At 42.3% G+C, this 27,794-nt stretch overlaps 1 protein-coding gene across 1 annotated transcript; it reads left to right on the top strand.

The window, feature by feature from the left end:
- The first annotated feature begins 1,261 nt into the window (after positions 1–1,261).
- hspa4a (heat shock protein 4a) lies at positions 1,262–27,046 on the top strand. The gene is made up of 19 exons (XM_079508446.1): positions 1,262–1,545; positions 4,370–4,427; positions 5,859–5,999; positions 6,678–6,800; positions 8,696–8,795; positions 12,367–12,500; positions 12,818–13,062; positions 15,569–15,645; positions 16,365–16,516; positions 17,374–17,480; positions 18,055–18,188; positions 18,817–18,998; positions 20,363–20,446; positions 20,853–21,011; positions 21,923–22,048; positions 22,670–22,777; positions 24,503–24,622; positions 25,125–25,286; positions 25,572–27,046. The coding sequence occupies exons 1-19, from the start codon at positions 1,439–1,441 to the stop codon at positions 25,773–25,775; spliced, it is 2,523 nt and encodes an 840-aa protein (XP_079364572.1). The 5' UTR covers positions 1,262–1,438; the 3' UTR covers positions 25,776–27,046.
- Positions 27,047–27,794: the final 748 nt, after the last annotated feature.

Below are 27,794 nucleotides of genomic sequence, written 5' to 3'. Positions count from 1 at the left end.
GTATAGTAGGCCTATAGCCTAGGAGGCCTATAGGCTAGCCTATAGTATAGTATAGCCTATGTACTGTATAGGCCACTAGGCCTATAGTAGCCTTATACCTATACGTTTATATGGCGTAGGATTTTTTGTAGGCTATTTATTTATTTATTTATCTTTTCAACTCTTATAACAATAGGCCTACATTTCAACAGATATCTATGTAATGTTATTAGATATTTATGTAAACAGCTACATTTGATAAATGGTGTATTTTTTTATTTCCCATGCATATTTTTATTTTTTGGGTCAAATCTTCTGCACATTTTCATTTGGTATTTTTGCACAAATATGCTGCTGCATGCAGGCTACTGTATATACAAGGCTATGTAATGTCACGGTTATATTAGCAAAAGCCTATTGTTTGCATATATCATTCATTCTTTATTGTTTGATATAATCCTGAACTAAAATTAGATTATTTAAAATGCTAAATATATAGTTTTCTAGTTTTTCTTTCATTCTTTATTTTTTAAGTTTCTTTTTATATTATGTCATGTTGTATTTTATTCTGAAATGTTTTATGAAGCCGACAATTCTTGATGAAATTAAACTAATAATAATTAGCACAGTTAGGCCGCCGCCTAACTGTACACTACCCCTGGTTGAATCCAGGGACGGATTAACCCCCACAAGGGCCCCTGGGCCGGTAACATTTTTTCTAAATGTAACAAAATCAATGGCCAATGAAGGTCCCCAGGTGTTTTTTTCAGGGCCTCAAACCCATTACAGAGCATTACATTTTCCTTAAGGGCACCTGACTCCAAGGGCCCCTGGGCCAAGGCCCCATTGGCCCAATGGCTAATTTGGCCCTGGTTGAATCGATTTGTGAGGTGTCGTGTAGGCCTACAGTTAGGCGGCGGCCTAACTGTGCTAATTATTATTAGTTTAATTTCATGATAATATATATTTGGCACAATTAAGCTATTTGTTTATACAGTAACCCTGAGAGCACTTTAAATTTAGCCGATCGATTTTTTCCACCATACAGCCAATGACTCAACGAGCATGTTCCACATGGTTGTAGAAATGTCCAGAGTCATCTAGAACTTGGAGGCAAATCTCGCGATGCTACGCGGAAGAGTTACCGGGAAATAGCCGATCTGCAAGCTCACACCGCGTCGCGGAGTGACGCGGTGTGAGCTTGCAGATCGGCTATTGTCCGTGCTCGGCACCAACGCGCGACGAACAATAAAACCAGGCTCTCGCAAATTAGCACCTCCCAGTGTCACTGCTGGTTGCCTATCATAGCCACCACACCACACACCGGTGGTGTCATCAGTTTACTACTACTACTACTGTGGATTATGAATACCGTTGAGACTGTTAAGTGATAAACCATCTATCTGTCATTGTAGATTGTGTTCAGTAGCCAGAGAGAAGAAAGGAAGGGACAGTAAAGATGTCAGTGGTGGGATTTGACTTGGGCTTCCAGAGCTGCTATGTAGCTGTAGCCCGATCCGGAGGGATCGAGACCGTCGCCAATGAATACAGCGACCGATGCACCCCGTAAGTACAAAGATTCACAGCTTTAATGCGTACGGTTCATTCATTCATTCATTTTCCAATCATCATATTCATATATCATCCTCCTCACTCACACACTGTGCATGGATGCTAAAGCTAACGGTAGTTAGCCCCCTGTTTGTGTGACAGCCGTTAATACACGTGAGTCCTAACAGACAGATCTCAACACAATCTTTTACATTAGAATGTTCAATCTACGGTTTTATTTTCTATATAATCTGGGTAATCTGTAGAAACATTGTTTTTTTTAATGCGATCCAAGTTCAACCATGTCCTCGTGTTCTTAGAATAACGGATAAAGAACAAGAAGCGTCCTTAGAAGGCTAACTAGCTATGCTCGTTATTACTGTACTGAGCTGTCAAAGACTGTCCCGAGCGGGCGGTTTTTCCTCCTCGGGTTATAGCTTGTGGGTCCATTGCACCGACACCCATGGCGGAGCGGCACAGCCCGCACTGCAAAACGAGCGTCCTGCGTTATTGTACATGGCTTATGACGACGACGTTACGTATCGGCCAATTACCACTTTGGAATATTCTAGAGAAAGTCACTAAATAATGTAAATATATTGATATGGAGATATTATTATCCCTAACCCGTGACGCCTAATTATTACACAATTATTACTATCTGTAAGATTCTGTCTATTTATATAGCATTGGTTGATTGAATACTTTTCTTTGAATACTTCCAACTTAATGTCTACAATCTTTCTAGAGGTTTCCCTGAATAGCTGTTTGCCACATTCCCATGATTTTTGATTTTTTTTTTTTTTTTTTTTTTACATCTATAAGGCTCATCTAGGCCGTTTCTTGTATTGAATGTCATTAAAAAAAAGAACTTCAGAGTTCAGACTGTTGTTTCTCTTCAAGAATAGACATGTTTAAATTTGTCTCCATTTTTCATGCATGAACATTGGCATGTCAATAACCATATGCTGTGTGTGTAAGAAACGGGATGTTCAAGTTCTTTATTCATCCCTTTCTTGCAATAATTCTATCATTCATACATTCTCATTCACCTATCATTTAGGGGTGGTTATTCTGGTTAATATCCTTAGGATTTGATCCATATAGAATACTACTACAATGCTTGTTATGGATACTCCTCTCTATATTTTGGTGAGAACATTTGATGCAAAATAGAAATATAAACTTGCTAAAGTATGTCTTTAAATATACCTCAACAGTTTGGTATTTTAACGGCGGCCCACCCCAGTAAAGCAGAATGTTTGTTCAAATAAACCGCATGGAAAGAAAACAACTTATTTTTAAAGCAGTAATGTGAAATGTGTTACCTGCAAACCTCAATATAAGACATACTATTCTTCCCAGTTCAGCTCCCACTGAACAAGCACCGTGACCCCATGAGTAGGGGTGGGTTTAATTAATTGATATGGCAATAATCGTATTGTATTCCTGCCCGATAATTGTATCATACCATTTATCGATACGGCAGGAAATGCTGTGTGTGACGCGTCTTTAACATCAGCATCAGTTTCCGCCCAGCAGTTACGATATATGATTAGAACGTTTGTATTTATCCATCAAAATGTTATTTATTTTTATTTGTATTTGTTTCCTTGCTTTTTGTTTAAATATTATCAACCAAGTTTTTCAAATTGATTTGGAAACTTAAAATCGTCAGACAATGTATTTTTCTAAACATCGTCAATCAGTGGTCTATAGGACTCAAAATCAACGCATAAGTTTCGTGATAGATATCGTATCGTGAACTCTGTATCGTGATACGTATCTATCAGGTGGTTGTTGGCAATATTCAGACCTACCCCGAGCCGCTAGAGCAGCAACAGATGTCGCCCGCCCTGCTCGGCTTTCCTCCCCCACACACACACACACACATAGCCAAATGAGTTTGTTGGGACGCCCGGCATCTTGACATCTGTGTTTGGCAGGGACGATGATGACAGCAGTGTTTATATCACAGCCCTATGCAGAGCTATAGGTGGAGCAATTCAAGCACTACAAGACTATACAGTTTACAAATAACTGCAGGCAGCAATCAACAATAATACTACATTTTAGGTCTATTCGTTGCCGTATTGGGCCCTGTGATTGAGTCTAGTAATCGTAGCAGAGTGCGACAAACTTCTATTTGTTTGATACTTAGTCAAATCATAACATACTTTATGCTTCTTAGACGTTAGTTTGAGATGGAAATCTGGTTAAACCATTACATTGTGTATCAAATACACCTGAAATGCTCGTATATACTGTTGGAGCAACAACAATAGCTGCTCATTGTAGCACTTGACTGAGAACTGCCTGCAGCGGTATTTTAGGCTTAAAGAAGAAAAAATGCAAAAGAGCAGAATCCAATACTGTGACTGTTTTATGAGCTACTATGGCTTATTAACAGCTTATTGATTAAGAGAAAAAAATGCTACAGTATTGGATTTTAGCATATACTCAATGTTGTGGTCTCGGTATCTGTAATTAAATTGTGGTATCAAGCCATCCCAAATAATAGACAAAGGCACACCTACAGTATGAATGCTGTCATACTATGTGATGTTTCAGGCTAGATTTGTCAGGGGATCATATTGGATAAGGATTCTGTAAATGTTTTTGGCCATTATTGGATTGATGGGTTGGGATTAGAGTTATAAATAGCAAAAATAGCCGTTCATGCGTCACAATGTTACGCATTGTGATCTTGAACATCTGATATTTTAAGTTTTTAACACATTTTGAGAGAAAAAATATATGGTTATTACCATATAATTACATGCCCAATTGGTAAATTGGTTAAAGATGCAGCTGAATATTTAGTTTTTGTGTCTTCCAGGTCCTTTGTGTCATTTGGACCACGGAATCGGACAATAGGAGCCGCTGCAAAAAGCCAGGTAGGGTCACTAAAATCACCCTCTGTTCCTCTATTCCTCTATTGCTCTCACTTCTATCGTTGCTATGAACTAGAGGGCAGCACGGGTCCATAAAATTGGACCCGGTCCGAAACGGACCCGTTGATATCAGAACAGAACCGATCCGGATCCGAAAACATTCTAATTGGCCGCACCCGGCCCGGACCCGGACCCGAAAGTTTTGGATCCGGTCTGAAACGGACCCGTTAAAAACAGGATCCGATCCGAAATAAACCTACCCGTTCCGAAAGACCCGTTACACCCGTGGTGTGCCCAATCCTATATTATGCTTATTTTCGCCGTGACTGTGATTATGAGACTGAAGTGAACACTGTGACTGAACGTCAGCATCACCCCCGCCTCTACAAAGGAGCGCTGAAAATAGCCGATCTACAAGCTCGCAATGCGTCGCATGGTTAAGTACAGTTTGCACTGCAGTGCAAACTGTACTTAACCATCTTCTTGTAGATCGTCTATTTTCAGCGCTTGCAGTTGCACAGCACAATGCAGAGCAGATTCAGAACAGAACTACATTTCCACGGACTTTCGTCTTATTAGATGTCCCCGTCTTCTGCATGTCGTAGGTAAGCAGTGAGTCACACTTTGTGCATTTAGCAGCACCAACATTGTTACCGTCCGCGTCGACAATGATAACAAAACTGTCCCAGACATCCGACTTCCCCTTAGGAGATTGCGTGCTGTAATCGTTTGATTGTAGTTTGCGTTTCACCTCGCTCAAGAAGGGGGCCGCCATGGTGATGATAGCTACTGTCCGTGTTGTGTGTGACTGTGCGCGCGCTGCGCACACACTGTGACACACCCACCACCAGTGGATACGTTCCATTTCCAAATCCTCGAGGCGTGTATTTTAGAACATAATCATTACAACGCAGTTGAACGCACGCATACCATAATGTCTATTTTCAAAACCTATTTTTAAAGTTGAAAGGTTTAATATATAATAAAAATCGGGTCCTGCACGGGCATTTCGGGTATTCTGCATTGCAGATGCCCGAAACGAGGCCTGCAGCTTTGAAATGGAACCGACCCGTTCCCCGACGGCATGTCAATATTGTGCACCCGACCCGGCTCGGTTCTCGGTTCGGATCTCGGGTATTCGGGTCCGGGTGGACCCGTGCTGCCCTCTACTATGAACCTTTACTTTTCTTTTCCAGAACCAAAACAGCAGTGTTATTACTCAGTTATTTTCCACTGTTCTGATCTAAACCAGATTCAATGATGCTTTGCTTTGTACGGTCCCATTAATATTAACCTTCCAGCAATATTTCCAAAAGATGCATCATTATCAGTCCTCGAGAGCATTATTAAGGCTAGGCAATTCTTTGATGGAAAATGTTCTGTATCTCTCTATTTCTTTCTCCACATCTCCAATCCTTTGCTGCTCCTGGCCAGGTGGTGACAAATTGTAAGAACACTGTTCAGGGCTTCAAGCGTCTCCATGGCAGGGGAATCTCAGACCCCTACGTTCAGTCAGCCAAGTCGACCCTGATGTATGACCTGGCACAGATGCCTTCCGGCACAACTGGCATCAAAGTAAGATCAACTACTACAGTGTTTTTTTAAATTTTTATATATTTTTTAGGTTTTAAAGGAATATGCACCAGTAGTGGAACGAGGATATCAGGAATCTGCAACATCATATCTTGTTTTCAAATTCTTTGTCCAATTTAGTACAAACATGATATTAGTCAGAATTCACGTTGACCATGCCCCCCCAGGTTGGTCCCCTACTTTTTTCCCTCTAGTCTACACTACAGACTCTACACACCAATCTCTTTGCCGAGAGTAGTTGATGTACAAGCTCAGAGTGCATTGTTGCGTGTTGTGAGCTTTTAGATCAGGCATTTACACAGAATGTTTGCCTATTTTTGCCAAATATTTGGCTATTATGAGTCTGACATGCACACAATAGTAATGCTAGTATTTATGTGATTAATATTATGTGATTTGACTTGATATGGTTCATGAATGAATGTGCTAAATTCTAAGCATTGCATCTGTTTTTTCCATCTGCCATTGTCACATTAGATTGATTGTTTTATTGATCCCGCGGGGGAATTTCAGTCAGGAGGGCACAGAAGTTAAAGTACAGATACATAGTAAAACTATTCACTTGGAGAAGGACTGAATTAAACAATGGTATGTATCCGCCAGTCATCTGCTACGACACCGTAATTGCCTAACTCTTTGTTTCACACTCTCTCACACAAGGTGATGTACATGGAGGAGGAGAAGGTCTTCAGCATCGAGCAGGTCAGCGCCATGCTGCTGACCAAACTAAAGGAGACTGCTGAGAGTGCACTGAAGAAACCAGTGGCCGACTGCGTTATCTCCGTAAGCGATTTCTAACAGACGCCCACCACCAATCTTGACTCATCCATCTCAGTCCTGCAGAGACTGAGGGGGCCCTTTGGGTGTCGAAAAAGAGTCATTAAAATTAGAAAGGATTTAGACATTTTAAGGACACTAATGACATACTGCAAATTAGTCAGACTCCAATCCCACATACCAGTGTTCTAGATTAATTGTTCAGTTTGTGTCTGGCAGGAATCTAAAAGCTCTTTTGAAGAGATCCAGTGTAACAGCACACTTCAAAACACCCAAATTGGGTGTTACAATGACATGTCTTTGACAGCTTAACACTTATTCAGTTTTCTATCATTTGATGACAAGAGCACAACCATAACAACCGCATCACAGAGCAAAGGGCGCACGCCGCACGTCCTGTATTCTCACTGAGATAAGTTGTTTCAGCGAGATGGCATAACTTCACACAGTTCCCATCAGCCTTAGAGATTTCTCATGGCTGAGATGTTATTATTGAAGCCAATAGCTAACTTTAGTTCTCGGTGCTTTCACACAAGGAGATGTTTTGCTCTGTTACTCTAAGTGACTAATATGGAAACATTATCCAGATATCTTGTGAGGCAGTTTATGCATTGTTAACAACGAAAGGCATAAAAAAAAAACTATTGATTTCTCCACAGCTTTGGGCATTATTCTGGCTGTAGGCTAATTGGCTTTAGTGAAATATGCCTGTACTTGTATGTTAATTATTTGTGTTAGTTTTCCATACACCAAATGGCTCTCATTAAGAGTATTTTGTTGCAATGACGTAATGTTTCGAGCAAGAATTCCTTCCTCAGACTTTTGAGAATTGAGTACCTTGGAAGTATATGTGAACATCATACTACAAGACTTCTTCTGAAATGTTCCTTGAGCTAAATATGATTGAGAAATTAGAGGAAGCTCTTGTTGCTCAACGCGTCACGTGACATAATTCCAATACAATCCTCTTAATGGGAGCTAATCTATAAGGTATTTGATCCAGCACCCATTGTATTGTTCTTTGGGATGTGCATGTCGTCTTTTCTCATACGATCTCACATGAGACTGCAGGAAGAGTAGTTGCTGTGTTGCACAGTAAGCTAATGGGGATCTTATAAATACTTAAAATCAAAATAAAATGTTATGTGCCATTTGGTAGATGCATGTATTCAATGCCTCAGGTTCACGGAACATGTATTCAATGCCTCAGGTTCACGGAACATGTATTCAATGCCTCAGGTTCACGGAACATGTATTCAATGCCTCAGGTTCACGGAACATGTATTCAATGCCTCAGGTTCACGGAACATGTATTCAATGCCTCAGGTTCACGGAACATGTATTCAATGCCTCAGGTTCACGGAACATGTATTCAATGCCTCAGGTTCACGGAACATGCGTGCATTTTTATATTGGTGGTCCCCTGTGTGAAATGAACCCCTTAGCAATGCTTGACACATTGTGCTGTAAACCATGGGTTCCCAAAGTGGGGTCCGGGGACCCCTGGGGGTACTTGAGGGAGTTCCAGGGGGTACCTAGCTCAATTATAGTTATGGGTCTGTAACTCTGAGACTGTACAACGGGTCCATTTGGTTCCATTTGTACACTCTCAGAGTTAAATTAACAGTGGTTCTAGAATATAAATTGGGGTACCAGAGATAGAAATGCCATTAAATCGGGGGTCCGTAGCATAATGCGTGTGAAACTGGGGGTCCTTGAAATTAATATGTTTCGGAATCACTGCTAGAGCCGTAAAAATCTCCCATATCGGGGTCACTGGCATATGTTTTCAAATGGGGGGTCCGTGGCCTAATAAATGTTGATTTGGGGGTCCTTGATATGAAAAAGTTTGGGAACCACTGCTGTAAACCACCACCAAGTTTTGTTCTTCTTCCTCTCAGGTCCCAAGCTACTTCACTGACGTAGAGAGGCGGTCCGTGATGGATGCGGCTCAGATTGCAGGCCTTAACTGTTTAAGACTCATGAATGAGACCACTGCAGGTAAATGACAGGGACCTACTGCAGACATTTGCATTATTTTCCCATTACTTACTGATACTATTTGAACTCAATTCACCCTTACAATTCCATTCAGCAATGCCTATTACATTGCGCCACATTATATTGCATAAAGGGTATCTGACATGCATTGGCAGGTTTTGCTTTATATTTATGTAGTAGTACTGTTTTGCCGCTGGAAGATTTGAACTAATTGCTACTCAAAATGCACAAACTAGTATAGGCCCAGCTTTAAGAAAATTGGCCTTTTATTCAAATATATCCAACAAGAATAAGTTTGTTTAGAAGGGAGTTCCAGCCGCGCCTCTAGCCTATAGCAGGCCAATCTGGTGCATCTCAGGAGCAGGACATATATATGCGAACAAGAAGGCACTGGAGCAGCTCAGACGATTCAGGCCCTTATTTTATTTGTAACAGGGTGCAGGTAAAAAGCGACAACGTTTCGATGTGTCAATTACATCTTCGTCAGGTCATAGCCCGAGGGGGCAACACAGTAAGGCTTAAGTACACACATGGTGCAGGGGGCAGGCCCTTGGTTAACCAATGTCACACAGCCAGCAATCATTAGTTCATACATAATTTTCACGTGGAACCTAACAGTGAGGGATTATCCAGTGTGCATTGAGACTATAAATATACAGACTATAAATACACAGGTGTAGAAAGAATAGTACAAAAATAGAACATATTTGGTTTTCGAAACAACTATCAAGTTCATATTTAAGTAAAGTGTCAAGTACAAAAATAGAACATTTTTGGTTAAGAGAAAGCTGTCAAGTTCATATTTAAGTAAGGTGTCAAATACAAAAATAGAGCAGCATTTTTGGATTAACAGTTTGACGCCACATCACGCGGAACCCACCTTTTAATCAAATATCCTACGCTGCCTGGATTGTTTTATTACCTTTGGAGCATACGCTGAAGTATTTCGGCATTTGTTCCGTGAAAATCGGGTAAGAAATGGTCCGTCGTCTTGTTATGATGAGTGCAGAGCAAGTTGTAGTCCAAACAAGCCCCCCGTCCACTTGCATTGGGCTCAATTTTCCAGAAGCCCTAGGTTTCCGGTTTCGTCGTCATAACATGACGCTCTCTCCCCCTGCTCCACGGCAGAGGCGGACTTTTTTTATTATTATTTTTAATGCGATGCGATTTAGGTTCATAAAACAAATAGCGGGTCTGTCGTATTACGCAGCGGTGCAACACTGGATCAAACAATTCCCGGCAGTAGAACTGTTAAGAGACAACTGTCAAGTTCATATTTGAAGTACATACATATATAAGATTAAAACCCAAATTAAGGCAGAAGACCAAAACTAGTTTGGGGATAGACTGCTTTGGGGGCCAAGTAAATGGCCAAGGACATACAGCACAAATAATAATAGGGCCCCAGTAGGGGGCGGGCGGCAAGGGCAGCACAGCAGCAGTGGTGTAGAGCAGAAGCAGCCTGAGTGGTGGTCTGGTGGTGACACTAAGCCAAGAAGGGGGGGCTGGGGTAAGGTCAGAGTGCACCAGACGGTCTCTCAGGCTACGACTGCGTCTGAAACAGAAAAGAGGGGGGTCAGTACAGGTATTGGACATTTGTGGATCACTTTGAAGGACATGCCAATGTTTTAAAATGTTTTTAATAGAGCCTGCTGCTGGTGTGTATTGAGTGGAGAAACAAAGTCTGTTAGATGACGTCTTGGGTTTCTTTTGTAAGAGGGTCTCACGGTCAGTGTGTAAAGCTCTGTCGTATGCCGAGTCAATGTCGGTTGTGGCATAACCTCTCTCTAGAAAACTATTAGTGAGCTCTGTGGCTTTGTTTACAAAGTCTGGAGTAGAGTTTCTCCTGAAACGTAGGAATTGGCCTACAGGGATGTTACTTGTGAGCCGTTTAGAGTGGTTACTGTCGGCTTTAAGGAGGGTGTTCCTACTGAGGGGTTTTCTGTAGATGGTGGTTTCTAGTTTCCCATCATCCCCTTTGAAAATAGTGAGGTCTAGAAAATGTATTTGATGGAGATCATGTTCCATAGTGAACGACGGGAAATCAGTGGTGGAATTAGCATATGCAAAGAAGAGATTTAATTTATCTTGGCTACCTGTCCAAATACGCAGAATGTCATCTATGTACCTACTCCAATGTGCAATTTTAGAATGAAAGATGTTATTCTGGGGATTGTGGATATATTTTTCTTCCCAGAAGCCCATGGTGAGGCATGCGTAGGAGGGGGCAAAAGCACTGCCCATAGCAGTGCCCTGAGACTGGAGATAGAATTTACCAGCATATTTGAAATAATTGTTGGATAAAATAATTTCTGCTAAATCCACAAGGAACATGGAGGGAGGCAAAACATTACTGGGGCGTTTCCCCAGGAATTGTGTAATGGCAGTGAGACCAGTGTGATGTGGGATGCAGGTATAGAGGCTCTGAACATCCAAAGTGGCTAATATAGCCTCATTGTTACATTTAAGGTTGGCTATGATGTTCAGAACGTCTGTGGTATCGCCAAGATATGACGGCAAGGATTGGACATGGTTCCTCAGGAAGAAGTCTACATATTGGGATAGGGGTTCTGTTATACTACCTATAGAGGACACAATGGACACAATGAGCCTTACTGTGTTGCCCCCTCGGGCTATGACCTGACGAAGATGTAATTGACACATCGAAACGTTGTCGCTTTTTACCTGCACCCTGTTACAAATAAAATAAGGGCCTAAATCGTCTGAGCTGCTCCAGTGCCTTCTTGTTCGCAAGAATAAGTTTGTTGTTGCCGGTGAAGGATGTGGAACACAAAACCAGAAATTAACCCCAAGTATGAATGCTACAGAAAGAGCTCAAAGGAAACTATGTATGGACTTTTTCTACTCAACTTGAAAATATGTATTTAAGTTTTTATTTATGCATTACAACTTGCAACGCATTGTGAGCTTTTTGTGAGCAATTTTTGAAAACGTGAAAAATGTCATGCCCAAAATAAAGATGCAAGGTTGAAAGAAGTAAAGAAAATCGGGATACATTGGCTGCATAATTACTGATACCGATGTTGTCAAAAGAAGCCAAATAATGGCTGATTTATTGCGGTATTTCGGTCTTGCTCTACTACTACTTCATAGGACCCTTGAGTTCTTTTAAAACTCCTTGATTTGAATTTGTGTGGGATTGCTTAATTGGGGCAACATTGGCCAGTTTAGTTGAGTTCTTTTGTTGGGCATTTCTTGCCTTTATTGATATCAGTATAATGGATGCAGCAAAGGTCCGCCCAGTCTGGGATTCGAACCTGGTACTTGCCTTAACCACTTGTCTAATAATTGGTCCCCACCTAAAAGATTTTCAGATTGCATTGGAAATGTGGAAAATGTTCTACAGCGTTTGAGGGGGAACTATGGCCAAGCCTTATCTGCAGGTCTGTGTGCATGCACCACCATGGTATTTCGGAATACACAGTATTACAGAAAAGTATTGTGAGCTTTTGAAGAAAGCTCACAATACAAGTTCAGGTAAGTGGCATTAACTTGCACCACAGCGAGCACAGACTTGAGGCATGATTCACACTCTTCTGTGTTGTTGCAGTGACCCTGGCTTACGGAATCTACAAGCAGGACCTGCCAGCGCCCGAGGAGAAGCCCAGGATAGTGGTGTTTGTAGACATAGGACACTCCAGCTACCAGGTTTCAGTGTGTGCCTTCAACAAGGGGAAACTCAAGGTGGGTTTTGAGCAGTGGTGTTGCATAATTTCCTGGTACTCACACTCGCACTAATCATGCAGGCACTCACATGATACATCTACTGATCGCCTCTCTAATAGTCTTTGGAATTTGAGACTGTGCACCATGATGATGAAGATGAGTGTTGGAAATACACAGGGGTAAAGGGCAGACATGCAAATTCATACACTAATGTAATGACTTTAAATGCCCCACATTTCATTGGTTATTAATTATTAAAATAAATGATCCACATGCAAAGGGAAATTAAGGAAGAGGATCTCGTTGATATTGAAGTAGCTGTCACTTTAATTCAGATCCTGGCCTCTGCATTCGAATCGGATGTCGGCGGGAGGGACTTTGACGAGGTCCTCGTGACCCATTTCTGCGAGGAGTTTGGGAAGAAGTACAAGCTTGATGTCAGGTCTAAGCCACGGGCGCTGGTCAGACTCTACCAGGAGTGTGAGAAACTCAAAAAGCTGATGAGTGCCAACTCATCCGACCTCCCCCTCAACATAGAGTGTTTCATGAATGACATCGATGTGTCTGGTAAACTCAACAGGTCAGTGTGTGATGTAAAGTCTCTAAACTCATAAGTCATTATCACAATCAATGTTTTATAATATGCCTTTATCCTTCTTTACGTGCATTGTTCTATTCCTTATACCAAGTCCACATGCTAGCCTATATCTTCAGTGCCCAACACCACAGGTATAATGGATGCTTCTGTCCTGTCTAGACTGTTGTACACACACACACACACACACACACACACACACACACACACACACACACACACACACACACACACACATACACATACACTCACTCTCTAACTACAGCATGTGATATCACCAACAGATTAAGCACAGAGTGTTGATTTAAGCAATGACCCAGCTGTGTGTCTCCGCATGGCTGCCAATGTGCGAATACAGTTGGCCTGAAGCCACATGACCATATAAATAACCAAACTTTATTTTATTTTAAATGTTATGACGTGACTCTGTATGAGGCGAGCCGTCTAGAAGAAGGTGCACACACGGAAACGTAAATCATGTTTTGGGGCGAGCGTTTACCCCAAAGTCTCCAGCTGTCACTCAAAGTGGCTCAAACTGACTACTGGCCAATCCTTTCCGGGACTGAGACATGGAAGAAACCCTGTGAGAGAGACCATTTTAACTTCACTAGCCTACATTTAAAATAAGAAAATGATACTTTCCAGTCTGAATATAATTGTAAATCTCATTATGATATTGTATTTTCCAGACTGTTTATTGTATTTCAAGACAAGTTGCCAGCTGTCATTGTTGTACATGAAAGGCTCTCCTTCAAAATAATTAGCTAGCCATCCTTGGAAAGATAATATAATATAGAGTTCTGTGCATGGGTTCCGCAAGCCTATAGCCTGTACTGTGTGGTTTTTCATGGTGCTTTAAAGTGTCTGTCTCTCATGGTTTCCGACCATGAGATGGGGGTCATGGGGGACGACGTGCTGTAGTATGAAGTTTTTGTGGCAAAAGTAAAGTGCATGGGCACTGAACTGTCTAATGAGAAGAGTGGTGGAGGCAGGCTGGCTTGCTGCAAGCGGAATGTTTCCATGTCTGTATGAATCAAAGGATTTTTTTTGTTGTTTGTTTGAGTACCTAGCTGATAAGCAAGGGCACAAACTCTGATAAGTGCACAGACTATTACACACCATAAAACATTGATAGTGTGCAATTATTGGGGACTACAGTAATAGGAAATAAATATTTATTACATGAACCTTCAGTTGAGATTTAGACGTATTGAGATTGAACATTCATTCTTGATAATTGGACAAAGTTCACTCAAAATTCAGTTTCCATGGTTATTTTTTTGAGTGGTGCAACCACTCCAAGGAACAGCTATGTCCCTATGTTTAGAGTACCAACTGTCCCTTTGTTTAGAATACCAACATTTAGAGTACCAACAGGGGGCACTGTTGCACCACTCACTTCAGACCGGTCTGATTTTCTTTGATCATGTGAAGGACAAGGTCCTCTCAAAACTCAAACTGAAGGTGCTCGGGTGGTGCAGTGGTAAAGTGCCTGCCCACCAACGTGGCCTACCGAACGTCCCCTTCCTTGACGCACATGGAACTGCTTCGCCGACTCTGGGTGACGAGGATTTACTATTCTGTCCATATCGGGTTGCAACTCGAGTCGGCTCAAGCAAACTTGACCCACGAGAGACACCACCACCGAGCGCGCTAAAGCGTGAGTTTCCACGCCAAGTGTTGTAGTCTAAAACTATACTTCATCGGCTAAAAAGTAGTCTGCGGTTGTTGGAAAATTAGTGGCGGCATCGGGATTCGAACCCTGGAGGTGTGGATTGGAAGTCTAATGACTAGCGAGACACGCTACCGAGATGGCTGCCAGAGTGTGATTTTCTAGCTGTATTAGAATGTGAGAATGCTCCGCCCTGTGGGCGCCCTAATACCTCTTACTAGTAGTAGGAGGGGGGCCAATCAGAGGCAGGCTGGGCTGGGTTTTTGCGCAACCGTATTGCTGTTTGAATGACGCGTCAGCAGGGAGTGTTGGGCATCATCAGCCTTCTTCAAGAAAATGGTCACCATCTTTGAGCGTCCAGTGTTTTTTCCCATATGAGGGGCCCTTATGAAATTCATGCTTGCGTCACAAAGTGAACGATTCTTCTTTTGGAATTTCTCATTAATCTTCTATACTACTGGGAGATGGATTGCTGTGGTCTTCGGAATAGCATGACCATGACTTCAAGGTCAAAATCACCCAAGGCAAAGTTGAGGTAAAATAGTTGGATTTGCGTCATAGCCGATTTTATTTGGCCATTGCGCCACCTCTGTGATCTTTCATGTCTAGGGACCCACTGAGTCAGTTCAAGTGAGAAATTCCCCTAACACTAAATTGCGAATGGGTCTACAGGCCAAGTACAGGACTATACTCTGTCTCTGCATAGCTACTGTATCTGTGTCTGTCTCTGTCATACTCTCATATGCTCTGAGCCTATGCATGTGTCTGTTTGTGTATCTGTCTGTGTCTATTAATAATGTATGACCTATGTGTTCCCAGGGGCCAGTTCGAGGACATGTGTGCAGGGTTGCTGGCCAAAGTGGAGGCTCCCCTGCGCAGTGTCATGGAACAAACTAGTGAGTACACATGGACGTAATAGCAACTGGAGTCCCCGCAGTCACGTGCTTACACACACACACACACACACACACACACACACACACACACACACACACACACACACACACACACACACACACACACACACACTCTCTCTCTCTCTCTCTGCTACCATCCTCTGCTGTCATAACCCAACCCTTTGGGCACTGGAAGCCTGACTCCTTAACGTGTGTGTGTGTGTGTGTGTGTGTGTGTGTGTGTGTGTGTGTGTGTGTGTGTGTGTGTGTGTGTGTGTGTGTGTGTGTGTGTGTGTGTGTGTGTGTGTGTGTGTGTGTGTGTGTGTGTGTGTGTGTGTGTGTGTGTGTGTGTGTGTGTGTGTGTGTGTGTGTGTGTGTGTGTGTGTGTGTGTTTCTAGAATTGTCCATCATGTCCTCCTACCTCCTGTGTCTTCCTAGACAAGTGTCACTTGAATGCTTGTGAGGTGTCTTAAGACCAAATTGTCAGCCTTAGATTTTACACTGCTAAATAATGCATTTCACTAGTTAGCATTCATTTGTAAGGTGCTTAAAATGCTTGCTTTGTGCTTGCATATAAATTACAATTTTTATTTTTATTTTATTACAATTTAATCTAGAATAGATTGGCCTAGCCTAAATGTAGTATTTTGGTTAGGTCAGTGCATCTCAATAGAAATCAGTCCTCTTTAAATTGAACCCATGCTGCTTCCTGTGTCCAGAGCTGAAGAAGGAAGACATATACGCGGTGGAGATCGTGGGCGGGGCCTCCAGGATCCCCACCATCAAAGAACGAATCAGCAAGTTCTTCGGCAAGGAGCTGAGCACCACCCTAAATGCTGATGAAGCCGTCGCAAGAGGATGTGCCCTGCAGGTACCCCCCCTACACACACACACACACACACACACACACACACACACACACACACACACACACTCAATTCACTGAATGTTTTATGGCCAGGATTTCTGTATTGTTGGAGGCACAGTTTCTATTTGTGTTCTCACTGTTCTCAACTCACTGTGAATGAGTTTCGGGGGGCTGTAACACTCATCATCACAAAGTGCCACCAAGGGGTCACTTGACTTCCCGACAGTGGTGCCTCCATTTTGGCCAGGTACGGGTGGTAAGCCAGGGAGGGATCGTGTCATTGTCTCTGTAGTAACGACCCTAGCTGGTTGGTCTGGGCAGCTGTTCAGTACGTAGGGGATCTGGGGCAGATAGCCTGAATGCTGCCCAGGTGAAAGCCCTCGTGGCCTGTGAGTCGGAGCAGACATGTGTTTGGATATTACCAACATTGGCAGGTTGGCAGCGACCGGGACCGCAGTAGTACACTTGGGCCAAGTGGAAACGAAACATTAGGTGTGACAGATGGGTTGATCTCTCCTCTCCTCTCACAAGCATTTTCACTTATGTAGAGAATTATGTCTATGAATACACTCCATTGTTGCTGCACTAGCACTTATGTATACACTTAAATGTTTGATATCTGTTGCTAAGTGATGCATCTTACTTGCACAAGAGACATTTTTATTTCTTTTTTTTTAGCACACCTTATGTATATTTGATATGGTTGTCCTTTGTTTGGTTCTCCATTCTCATGAGTCATGACTATATTTTGTAACGGCAAATTGTTGGAGCTTGTACAGAATATAATTTCACCCAGACTCTTTTACACCTGTAAACCTGTGATGTGACGATAACACTTTAAGTCTCCTCTCCTCTCCTAGTGTGCCATCTTGTCACCTGCCTTCAAAGTCAGAGAGTTCTCCATCACAGATGTTGTCCCATACCCCATCTCCCTAAAATGGAACTCAGCGGCCGAGGAGGGACTGAGGTAGGCACTCGTGCCAATTTCACATGAGCTGACCTGATAAACAAGAACGGCAGAGAGCCGCGTTTCGGATTGCCTAATGGCAAAACGGTGCCAGGAAGATTTGCTTCAAGCCTAACTCTGAAATATTACCCAGTGACTTTTATGTGAATTTTACATATCACCATAGAAGCCTGCTTCAGGACATGCCAAGTGTGCACCTGTCTGAATGTTTTCTTTTTCCTCACGTGGTTCTATCGTTTTTCTTTTTAAATGCATAATCGCGGTACTTTCTCACAAGACAAATCCTGACTCAAAGTGCCCTTGAGGAATGCACCGAACCGAACCCCCAAAACGCACCAGATGGTCACTGCACTACAGCTAAAGAGTTAAGTCTTAAAAAGACAAAAGAGTGGCTGCACACACTGATAGCCAAAGAGCCGATTATTTATTAGGATGCAGAGTAAAAACCAACGTTTCGGCAGTACAACTGCCGCCTTCAGGGTATATGGACACTGCACTACAGCTGACACTGATCAAGTTCAATGACCTTGTGTAATTGACCAATAAAGTGATTCCTCTCTCTCTTTTCTTGCAGTGAATGTGAGGTTTATACAAAGAACCACGCCGCCCCCTTCTCCAAGGTCCTCACCTTCTACCGGAGAGAGCCCTTCTCCCTGGAAGCCTATTATAATGACCTTAAAGAGCTGCCGTACCCCAATGCCACTATAGGTACCCACCACACCAGAAGCCTGAGCTATACTCAATTGTACAGTGGTGTTGTCCTATACTGTACTATGGAGTATATATTAAGCATTAAATGTTTTATATGAACAGAGCATCCGTGTACAAAGGGATAATATTAACATTACTTCAATTATTTGTATACATGTATATAATAATTCATATTCCAAGTGCAGCGCCCATCATCATCCCCTTTTTTATTAGACATATTAAACATTTAGTTGACATATACCTTGTTATCTGTGCGTTAAGTAGAATGCCCACAGATGTTCTGTTATTCATAAATATAGCGGCTCATTATGTGCTGTACTTTAGGGAGCCTTCCAGAATATCAGTCAATAAGTGCCTTCTAGCCTCTGCCTCTTATTATGTAATCACATTGATTAATACCACAGCTGTGGTTGTGCTACGTTTCCCCTCTACCTTCTGTTGATGTGCGCTTAAATATTTGGGCTCATTGCAACTTTTGAAGGGAGATTCATTTTCCTTTGAAACCCTGTTGAAACAATACAAGGAATGTTTTGTATCTTGATATAAAATGTCCTGTGTACTGTAGCTCAGGAAGCCCTCTCTCCCCATCCTGTTCTGACCTTCTGTCCTTCCTTTCCGTTGCCAGGTGAGTTCATGGTCCAAAACGTGGTCCCCCAGGCGTCCGGTGAGAGTTCAAAGGTCAAGGTGAAAGTACGTGTCAACATACACGGGGTGTTCAGCGTATCCACCGCCTCGCTAGTCGAGGTCCTCAAACCTGCTGAGGGCGAGGAGCCCATGGAGATGGAACAGGCTGTGAAAGACGAAGAGGTGTGTGTGTGGGTGTCGGTGTGGGTGTGTGTGCAAGTTTTGGCACTGACATACAGTACTGAATAGAAGGGTTTGCACACACCTAGTTCTCGTTAATGAGTAATTATTCATGTCACGGGTTGGGAATGTCGACATCATGTCTTAACAAGCTCAGAACAGCTTTGAGGCGATAGATGTGATTTATCTCTAATGCCTGACTCGTCTGGGATTTTTCGTTTGGTGTATCCGACACCATCTGTGGTTTACAAACCAGCTGTGGAACTGTTTAAATTAATTCAAAGAATATATCCTATCTTCCAACACTCCCCTCCTTAAAAGTAATGGCAAATAAATGATGGTGAGGTCATGAATTTGAAGCACTCATTGTGCCAGAGTCTCACGCAGGCTAGACAAGATAATTGGCCATCTCTGCCTATTGATAGTCTGGTGACAGTCACTGAAACTGGTGGAAACACGCAACTAACCGATGCAAAGACTTTTGAATATTGGGATATGATTCGTTTTAAAAGCAGTACGCATAGGATTTCTCTGCTGTACTGGCACCACTACGTTTTATGTACATGTCACCAGAAGTATGAGTATAGACAGACATATGCAAGCCTAACACCATACCAGCAGAGTTCTAACAGCACTTGGCTTTCTTAAAGGACCTTTCAGCCCTCACTAATGTTCATGATAAAATACCACAATTTTTTCTCAGGTGAAACCTGACATATAACAGCTCATGAAATGTAAGCGACCTAGTCGTCAATGGGAGTCGACCCCATGCCGCCTAAGCCAATGGGACTCTGCACCACTCGTGTAGCCAATCACGTAGTAGCGACCATAATAATAATAATACGGGGGGGGAAAGGGGGACAACAGGGGCAGCGTTTGTTTCACCTGACAAATATGACTCATCATTTCTTGTGTCTGTGTCACATAAAAGGGCTGTGGGCAGTTCAGAAACCTGTCCATTATTGTTATATACTGTATATATATATATATTTAGATTTGTATTATCGTGAGAATGATGGCTACCATTTTCGCATTGCAACTTTTCAGGAATAGAAAGCCTGCAGTTTATATTAGCTTGGATTCCCCATTGATGATGTCACTGGTGGACGGGCTTCTGAACTGACCACACAGACTGAGTAGAAGATTATTGTGCAATTTTATCATGACCATTAGTGAGGACCAATTATATGATATAATTATATGTTGAAAAGTCGTGAAGTGGTCCTTTAAAAATACAGTACAATGCTATTATGCTGCTCAATGAAACACATTTAATTGGCAGGCACAGTAAATCTCCAGAGGAAATTGTCACAGCGCCAAATCTTTCCCTAAAATTCTTGTATGTTGTGTATCTTGTCTAATGTCAGAATAAAATGCAGGTGGACCAGGACGAGCAGAAATCACAGAGTGAAACCAACGGAGAAAAGAAATCAGAAACGGAGGACATGGAGGTGTGATGATTTTAAATCACAATAACGATTAACTACTGGCTAAGTATATAAAAGGATAGAGACTGAACTGGCGCGAAGCTCCGCCCCCCCAGCTATTCATGTCAGTGGAAGTTGCTCAGTTGCGTTTTGAAGCACCCGGAAGACTGCCGGAAGTACCGTCTCAGAACGTCTACTTCCGCATTTGACCACCAAATGTTGGTGGTCAAATGCGGAAGTGCAACCGAGCGCTCAATGTTAAAGCCCAGCTGCATGGGGTTTCCTGGTCATGAATCCACGGGTCCGCCTGTAGTCCCTCCTCCTACCACTAGGGCCCAGAGCTTCAACGTTGAATAGCCTCACTGGCCCCTTGGGGGTGAAGCAGTCATATATGCATAATCTAAAAGTATTTTCTCCGCCCTGTTGTCAGACATCACCAGATGATGTTAAGCAGCAGGAGAAGAAGACGGATCAGCCTCCGCAGGCGAAGAAGCCCAAAGTGAAAACGAAGACAGTGGAGCTACCGATAGAGAGCACCCTGCACTGGGAGCTGCCCACCCAAACACTGGATCTGTTTATGGAGAATGAGGTAATGCTTTGAAAAGACCAGCACTCACTTCAAGACTCAGATAATACATCTCTGCATGCTCTGTGCCTGGTAAGGCAGTGTCTTTATCTGGCAACACTTTTAGCTGAGCAAAGAATGAATAGCTGCTTTTATCACTCTTTTTGTCTGCTTCTGTAGGTTTTGTGCCAAGCATCAGACATATGTTTTAATGGATGGAATTTGGTTTTTGCTAGCCTAGGCTGCCCTAACCTGACTCTGCCAGATGGCGGCAGCAGTGAGTTCCTCCTCCTGCTCCCATCTGGTCCCTCTCGGGCAGAGACGATGTAGTCCGATCAAATGCTGATCGGAGCGATATGCGGAGTCAGGTTAAGGCTGCCTTGTTCACCCAACAAACGGAAAAACAAAATACATTTCCGTTACAGCCACGCCTTTGTACCATCTTCAAATACAAATCCAAAACAAATTCTCTCTTCTGACCTCAAGTCAAAAAGCCATTGGCGGCCCAGGCGGTGGCGTAACCGTCTGGGCACCCGACTGGTAATCCAGTCGCAGTGTGCCGCGGGTTCGACTCCCGAGCCCGACACGGCCTTTACTGCATGTCTTCCCCCATCTCTCTCCCGTTTCCTGTCAGCCTACTGTCTGTCCCTTCAAAAACCAATAAAAGGCGTAAGCCGCAAAAAAATATCTTCAAAAAAAAAAAAAAAAAAAAAAAAGCCATTGGCATGGTGCTCCATGTGTAATGTACGCATTTACGACTTTTGATTGGCTGTCAAGTGTGTCTATTGTTAAAATTGATCCCAACGATATCAGTAGCCGGTGTTGTTATATCTGTGGTGTGGACTCCGCCATCTGCTTGACAACGATATATTTATACTTATAGTTCTTGGTGTGGATGGCCCTTAATTAATTCCACGTCCTCTGATCTGTTCCAGGGCAAGATGATCATGCAGGACAAGCTGGAGAAGGAGAGGAACGATGCTAAGAATTATGTGGAGGAGTACGTCTACGAAATGAGAGAGAAACTGCACGGCGTGCTGGAGACGTTTGTGGGCGAAGCCGTGAGTAGCGCTCTTTTACAACATATCTTTGATTGATGATTGAAAATGTATTAACAGTATGCAGAAGGGGTACATTTCAAACGAAAGCACAGGTCAATACAAAAACGTACTTACTGTGGACGACACCATGATAAAGCATTACACTTCCACCATTTTCAATTAATCAGAACTAGATAGAATGTCGTGATTTAATTGTGGTAGACCGCTCTGTTGCAAGATACCCAATTTGATTCTGTATCGTGATGTGCGTTACATGGATACATATTGCTCACTGAAAATATCACACCAACCTAAGTTCACAAACTGTCGCGATGCAATGTGTTGAGAGCTTGTAGATTGTCTATTTCCGGTGAACAACACCACCATTACAACAAAGTATACATAAGGCATTCATGTCCTTCATCCTCTCTGCCTTGAGCTACCCATTTCCATTCTGAATAATAATATTTGAATAGTGGGAACATATTTTTAAATGTATCCACATGGCAAAAATGGCTCACTGAAGTTTTACTAATTGATTAGGTTAGAGAAAACCGAATCAATTGATACTCACTGGCTGTCTAAAGTGACAGCAGTGGAGATTTTTGAAATAAATACTCTCTTATCCTCCCACAAATGCAGGACAGAGACACGTTATCATTAAGACTGGAGGACACAGAGAACTGGCTGTATGAGGACGGAGAGGACCAACTGAAACAAGTTTACATCGACAAGCTGGCCGAACTGAAGGTGACTGTCTCTGAGCCTCTGATACATGAAGTCTCAAGGTTTCAGGCAAAAAAGCATTTTATTTAAAGCTCCAATTCATTAATAAGTAGTTACTAGTTATTACATCCATTTGGGCCATTGAGTCAGGTTACAGTTTTAGGGTTTTTCCACTGGGTAGCACAGAAGTGGGGAATTCTTGCCTGATGACAAGAAGAGACGATAGTGGCACAATGTGGGCTACTGTGACTGTGAAGTCCAAATATTTGTACTGTAAGAGAGAATATCTTCTCTTACACCACAAACTCTGTGATATCCAACCAAAAGGTTATATTTGTCTCCGCCTGACGAAGAGACTATGTCTGAGATGTTTTTACCCCTGTCCGGTGTCCGTCCATCCTTGTGTGTGTTCGTCCGTCTGTCTGTGGACAGCTAGGGCTCCATTTTTGTCTCATCTTCCTAAAGCCACTATTTGGGGATTTAGGAGTGGGGAAAGGGTGTTCCCCCACTAAAGTTGGTATTTTGGTTACCTGTCTAAATCCCTTACCCGTTAACCGTTATATTATGCATAGGTGTGGTTTGGGCGTTGCAATAATTAAACCAGATGTAACCAATCACCAGTCTTTGCTTTAAGAGATCCCTTTAATAGATCCCTTAACCGTCGCCCATTAGTGCTATTGCTTCATAGCCGCTGCCGCTGCTTTCATTTGGTATATAGACCGTGTGTGTAGATCGTCTCTACGGAACGGTATGAAGCGAAAAGGAAAGTTCGGCAAGTCGGATTAAACCATTTGCCACCACACCTCTAGGCGCAAATACCGGTGGCGGCAAAAAATATAGCGGGTGACACAGGACGAAAATACCATTAAGGGACAGAGAAAGCTCCTATATTCGTAATTTTCGGTCAGCGGCTGAATTGCGGGCCGCGCTGCGGGTAAAGGATGCGACAAAATTGGAGCCCCTAATCTCCGGTATTAGACCGATCGGTCAGCATGAAACTGTGCACGCACACTCCCTGGAGGCCAGAGCAGAACCTCTGCCACACATTTTTCACTTTGGCCTGTTATTTGTCTGATTTTTCATATTTCATTCTGATTGGCTAAAATTGGCTTCCAGAATTTGCAGAATGGTCCGTTTTGAACAAAATGCCTCAACTCATGAACACAACGTCACGCAAATCCCTTACCTCTTATCCCTAAACTTATTTGCCAACTTTTTGTATTTTGAAAAACCTTTTAAAATAGTTCAAATATCCAATCTACAAGCTCACAACGTGTAGATTGGCTAGTTGAACTATTTTAAAATCTTTAAAAAAAATAGTACAAAATGGCAAATAAATTTAGGGATAAGGGGTAAGGGCCCATAATCTCTATAGTCATGTGATCAAGACGGATCTTTCCGATTTTTCATATTCCATCCTGATTGGCTTCTCAAATCATCAGCGTCTCATTACCAGCCTGTGAAACCTCACATTGACCTATTATAGCGCCACCAGGAGGCCGATTTTTGCGAAACAATGTTTTTGTTATTACTCCTACAGATTTAGTCAAAACATCATGCAAATCGCTTCACATTCATTTATCTCCATAGTCGGGTCATCAAGATGGAACTGTCAGATTTTTCATATTTCATCCTGGTTGGCTAAGATTGACTTCTACTTACCTGGCGGAGACCTGTACTCTGAGGAGGAATTTTTTCTAGTTTTCCATGTCATTTGAGTGAACCTCTAAATGTCATCTCTCACTATAGAATCTAGGCCAACCTATTCAGGAGAGGTACATGGAGGCCCAGGAGAGACCAAAAGCATTCGAGGAACTGGGCAAACAGATCCAGCTGTACATGAAGATCATTGAAGCTTACAAGACGAAGGTAAATCACAACATTAATTTAATACATAGTTGTTTGTTATCAACATAATCACAAAATGTGTTTACTTAGAAACAAATGAATGCCTAGTGCATTCATAAATTGAATTAGTTTGAGATACAAAGTTGTTAAACTATATAAATAAAGTTTATTATTATATTATAATCACTGTCGTTTTAAACTCTCGTAAATCTGTCTGTTTCTTGTAACAATGTTGAACGTCAATATTAGCTAAATTATTATTACTACTATTGTTATTACTAATATTGTGCCTTTTCTAATAATAATACAGAAAATGTATCTGTAACTTATATGTACTACGTTGACAATAACAGATCTACAAGCTCAAACTGCATCGCTGTGCAATGTATTGTGAACTTGTAGATCTGCTGTCTCCGATACTGGACACTGTCGTATGACAAAATATAAATCATGGCTTATGGACGTACATAAAATACACGTTATGTATATAAATAGTCCCATAACATTTGAAACCCACCTCCAGGACGAGCTGTATGAGCACCTGGACGAGTTGGAGGTCCTCAGAGTGGACAAGCAGGTGAATGAGGCCATGGTGTGGATGAACAGCACAATGAACCAACAGAGCAAACAGGCCCTCACTCTGGAGCCCGCCGTCAAAGTCTATGAGATCTACGCCAAAATCAAGGTACTGTACATCCATGAGAGTCACTTGAGAGTCACTATTCCTAGCTAAATGTTTTTGGGGAGACAGACAGCGAGACCTTGTGGCTCTTCAGACACGCCCTTAGCGAGCCTCAAGTGCCCAGTCACTCGCCTATCTTTGTTCACCATGGACTGAGCCGTTATTTATTTAAAAAATAATAATAATTTATTTTTCTTGGCCTATATTTTATACATTATATAAAGCCGTCAGTCAGTCAAATAAATAACCTCTTCTAACTGCAAGCTCTCTCTCTCTCTCTCTCTCCAGGAGCTGTACTCCTCCTGCAACCCTGTGGTGTCCAAGCCCAAGCCCAAGGTGGAGCCTCCCAAGGAGGAGGAGAAGACGGAGAACGGGCCAGTCAACGGCCAGGAGGGTGCAGAGCCCCAGGCGGATAGCCCAGACAAGAGCACACCTGCAGGCACAGAGAAAGCGACGCCGGAGAAGCAACAACCTGAAATGGACATTGACTAACTGTTGCAGCTGCACGCCAACCCCCCCACCCCCCCTCCCCTGCATCCGTTGCTTTCCTTGAAGCTTAATTTATGCTCCATTTGTGCTCCATCACATGTGATGTGCAAGCTAACAACGCGTCGACATGTCATACTATGGAGTATAGATTCGGCTGAAAATGTTACTGTAGATGTAGTCCGATATACCGGGTAGACTGATCTGTCCGATGTTTGCGTTTTGTACCATATCGGTACTGTGTTGGATCGGTGGCTAAGGATGTGGCAGATTTTTTTTTGTTTTTTTTTTCTCACACATTTCTTTCAAATTTAGTGTTTTTTATAGTTTATGCAAATTGGTTGATAATGATGTTGATTATCCGGTGTAGTTCTAAATGTGTTCACATGCATAAAATAACAGCACTACTCTTAAATTGTAAGAGTGATTAAATTGCTTGAAATGTAAAATATAGAAAACATGCCTGCCTTGAATGAAAGGCTTGTACTCCGACAGTACTGTAAAATCAAATGCCTTTTAGTGTACAGAGATCGGTACATTAATTATGGCTATTAGTATCTTTGAGAGAGAAAAATCTGTTTATCAGCCTTCCTGTTCTTCCAAATATCGGCATCGGCTTTGAAAAGTCCTATCAGATGACCTCTACTACTCCTCTGTTTGGCTCTCGCGCCTCTGTGATTGTTATTGATGATGTAGTAGCCTCTCCTCTTGAAGACACGGAGCGCTCTTTGTAAATACATACATCAGTCAGCCTTCTTGGCATGTTCTTCCTAAATACTTTTATTTTTCTTTGCTGTTGAAGAAAACAAAAGTAATGCATTCTTAAAATATTGAATGGGCTAGTTTATGGCACAAATATGTTGTACGCGCGGGACGGAAATAAATGCTATTTGTCGCTTTGATGGCAATTTTTTTAATAGTTTGTTTTGTTCAGAATCTCCTCTGCATCGTTTCTGCTACGAATGTTTGATTCTAGAGTTGCTGGATTAAGTATTTCGTTTGACGACAATTGAAAGTTGTGGGAAGTTAGGATTCTGCCACAATATACCTGTACTGTATATTGAAAGTAGATGCTGTTGAGTTACTCACATGCAGTATTTCAATGTTTGGCTTTTTTCATTCAACAGCAATGGGCTGTGGGGTTGTTCTCTGGTATAGCATTGTATTGTTTTTCTACTTAACGGCTGTGTGAATGCTGGTCCCACAAACACCACTGTGGAGCTGCTGCTGCCATGTCACCAAGAAAAGGGGAAAAAAAATAAACCTTGAGAATTTGGTGTTTGGTAATTATTTGTGAATGCATGCAGACATTACAATCATGTTTCCATTCCACTTTCCATTCATAACCTGCCCCCAGAATGCAAAATTAATGAACTGAACTGGACAACCCTTTGCATCATAAAACCTATGGTTGACCCACCCCACTCTTATGTTGTTCACGCCATGTTCTGATGGCAAGAGAATCCTGTGTGAGACTTGGTAAAATAGGCAATGCACAGTGAAAATCTTTTTGCTACACGTTGATTACAGAACGTATATTGGAAATATTTATGATTTAATTTTATATATTTTTAGATACATGTTTTAGAGCAGTGGTTCTCAAAGTGGAATCTGGGTTCCCTGAGTTTTCTTTTCGCAGATAAGTAAGCCTGGGACCGAGGCTAGGTTCCCTGAGGATGCAACTCTGACTGAGAGTGTACAAATGGAACTAGAGAATCCTGTAAAATGTATGGCAAAACCCTTATCTGCGCTCAGCCAGTAGATGTCACCAACACAACTACTGAAAACAATTGTCATTTAGGTACTAGGAAGTTTCTGATTTTCTAACCAATAAACCAACTAGAACTTTGAAGCTTCAAATAACTGAGCAAGATCCTGCAACATACGTTAGCTGGAAGCAACATTCTCGTAATAACTGTCTGGCTCTGGTACACACAAACTAGTAGTCTCTCAATACCAATCTGAGAATCCCATCGGCAAATAACGGGAAAACAGTCTGTCTTGAGAGACTACTCGAGACTCGAG

Source organism: Electrona antarctica, assembly GCF_951216825.1.
Source record: "Electrona antarctica genome assembly, chromosome: 8".
Lineage (NCBI taxonomy): Eukaryota > Metazoa > Chordata > Actinopteri > Myctophiformes > Myctophidae > Electrona > Electrona antarctica.
Note: the sequence above shows the minus strand (reverse complement) of the source record. Positions and strands in the feature narration are given on the sequence as shown.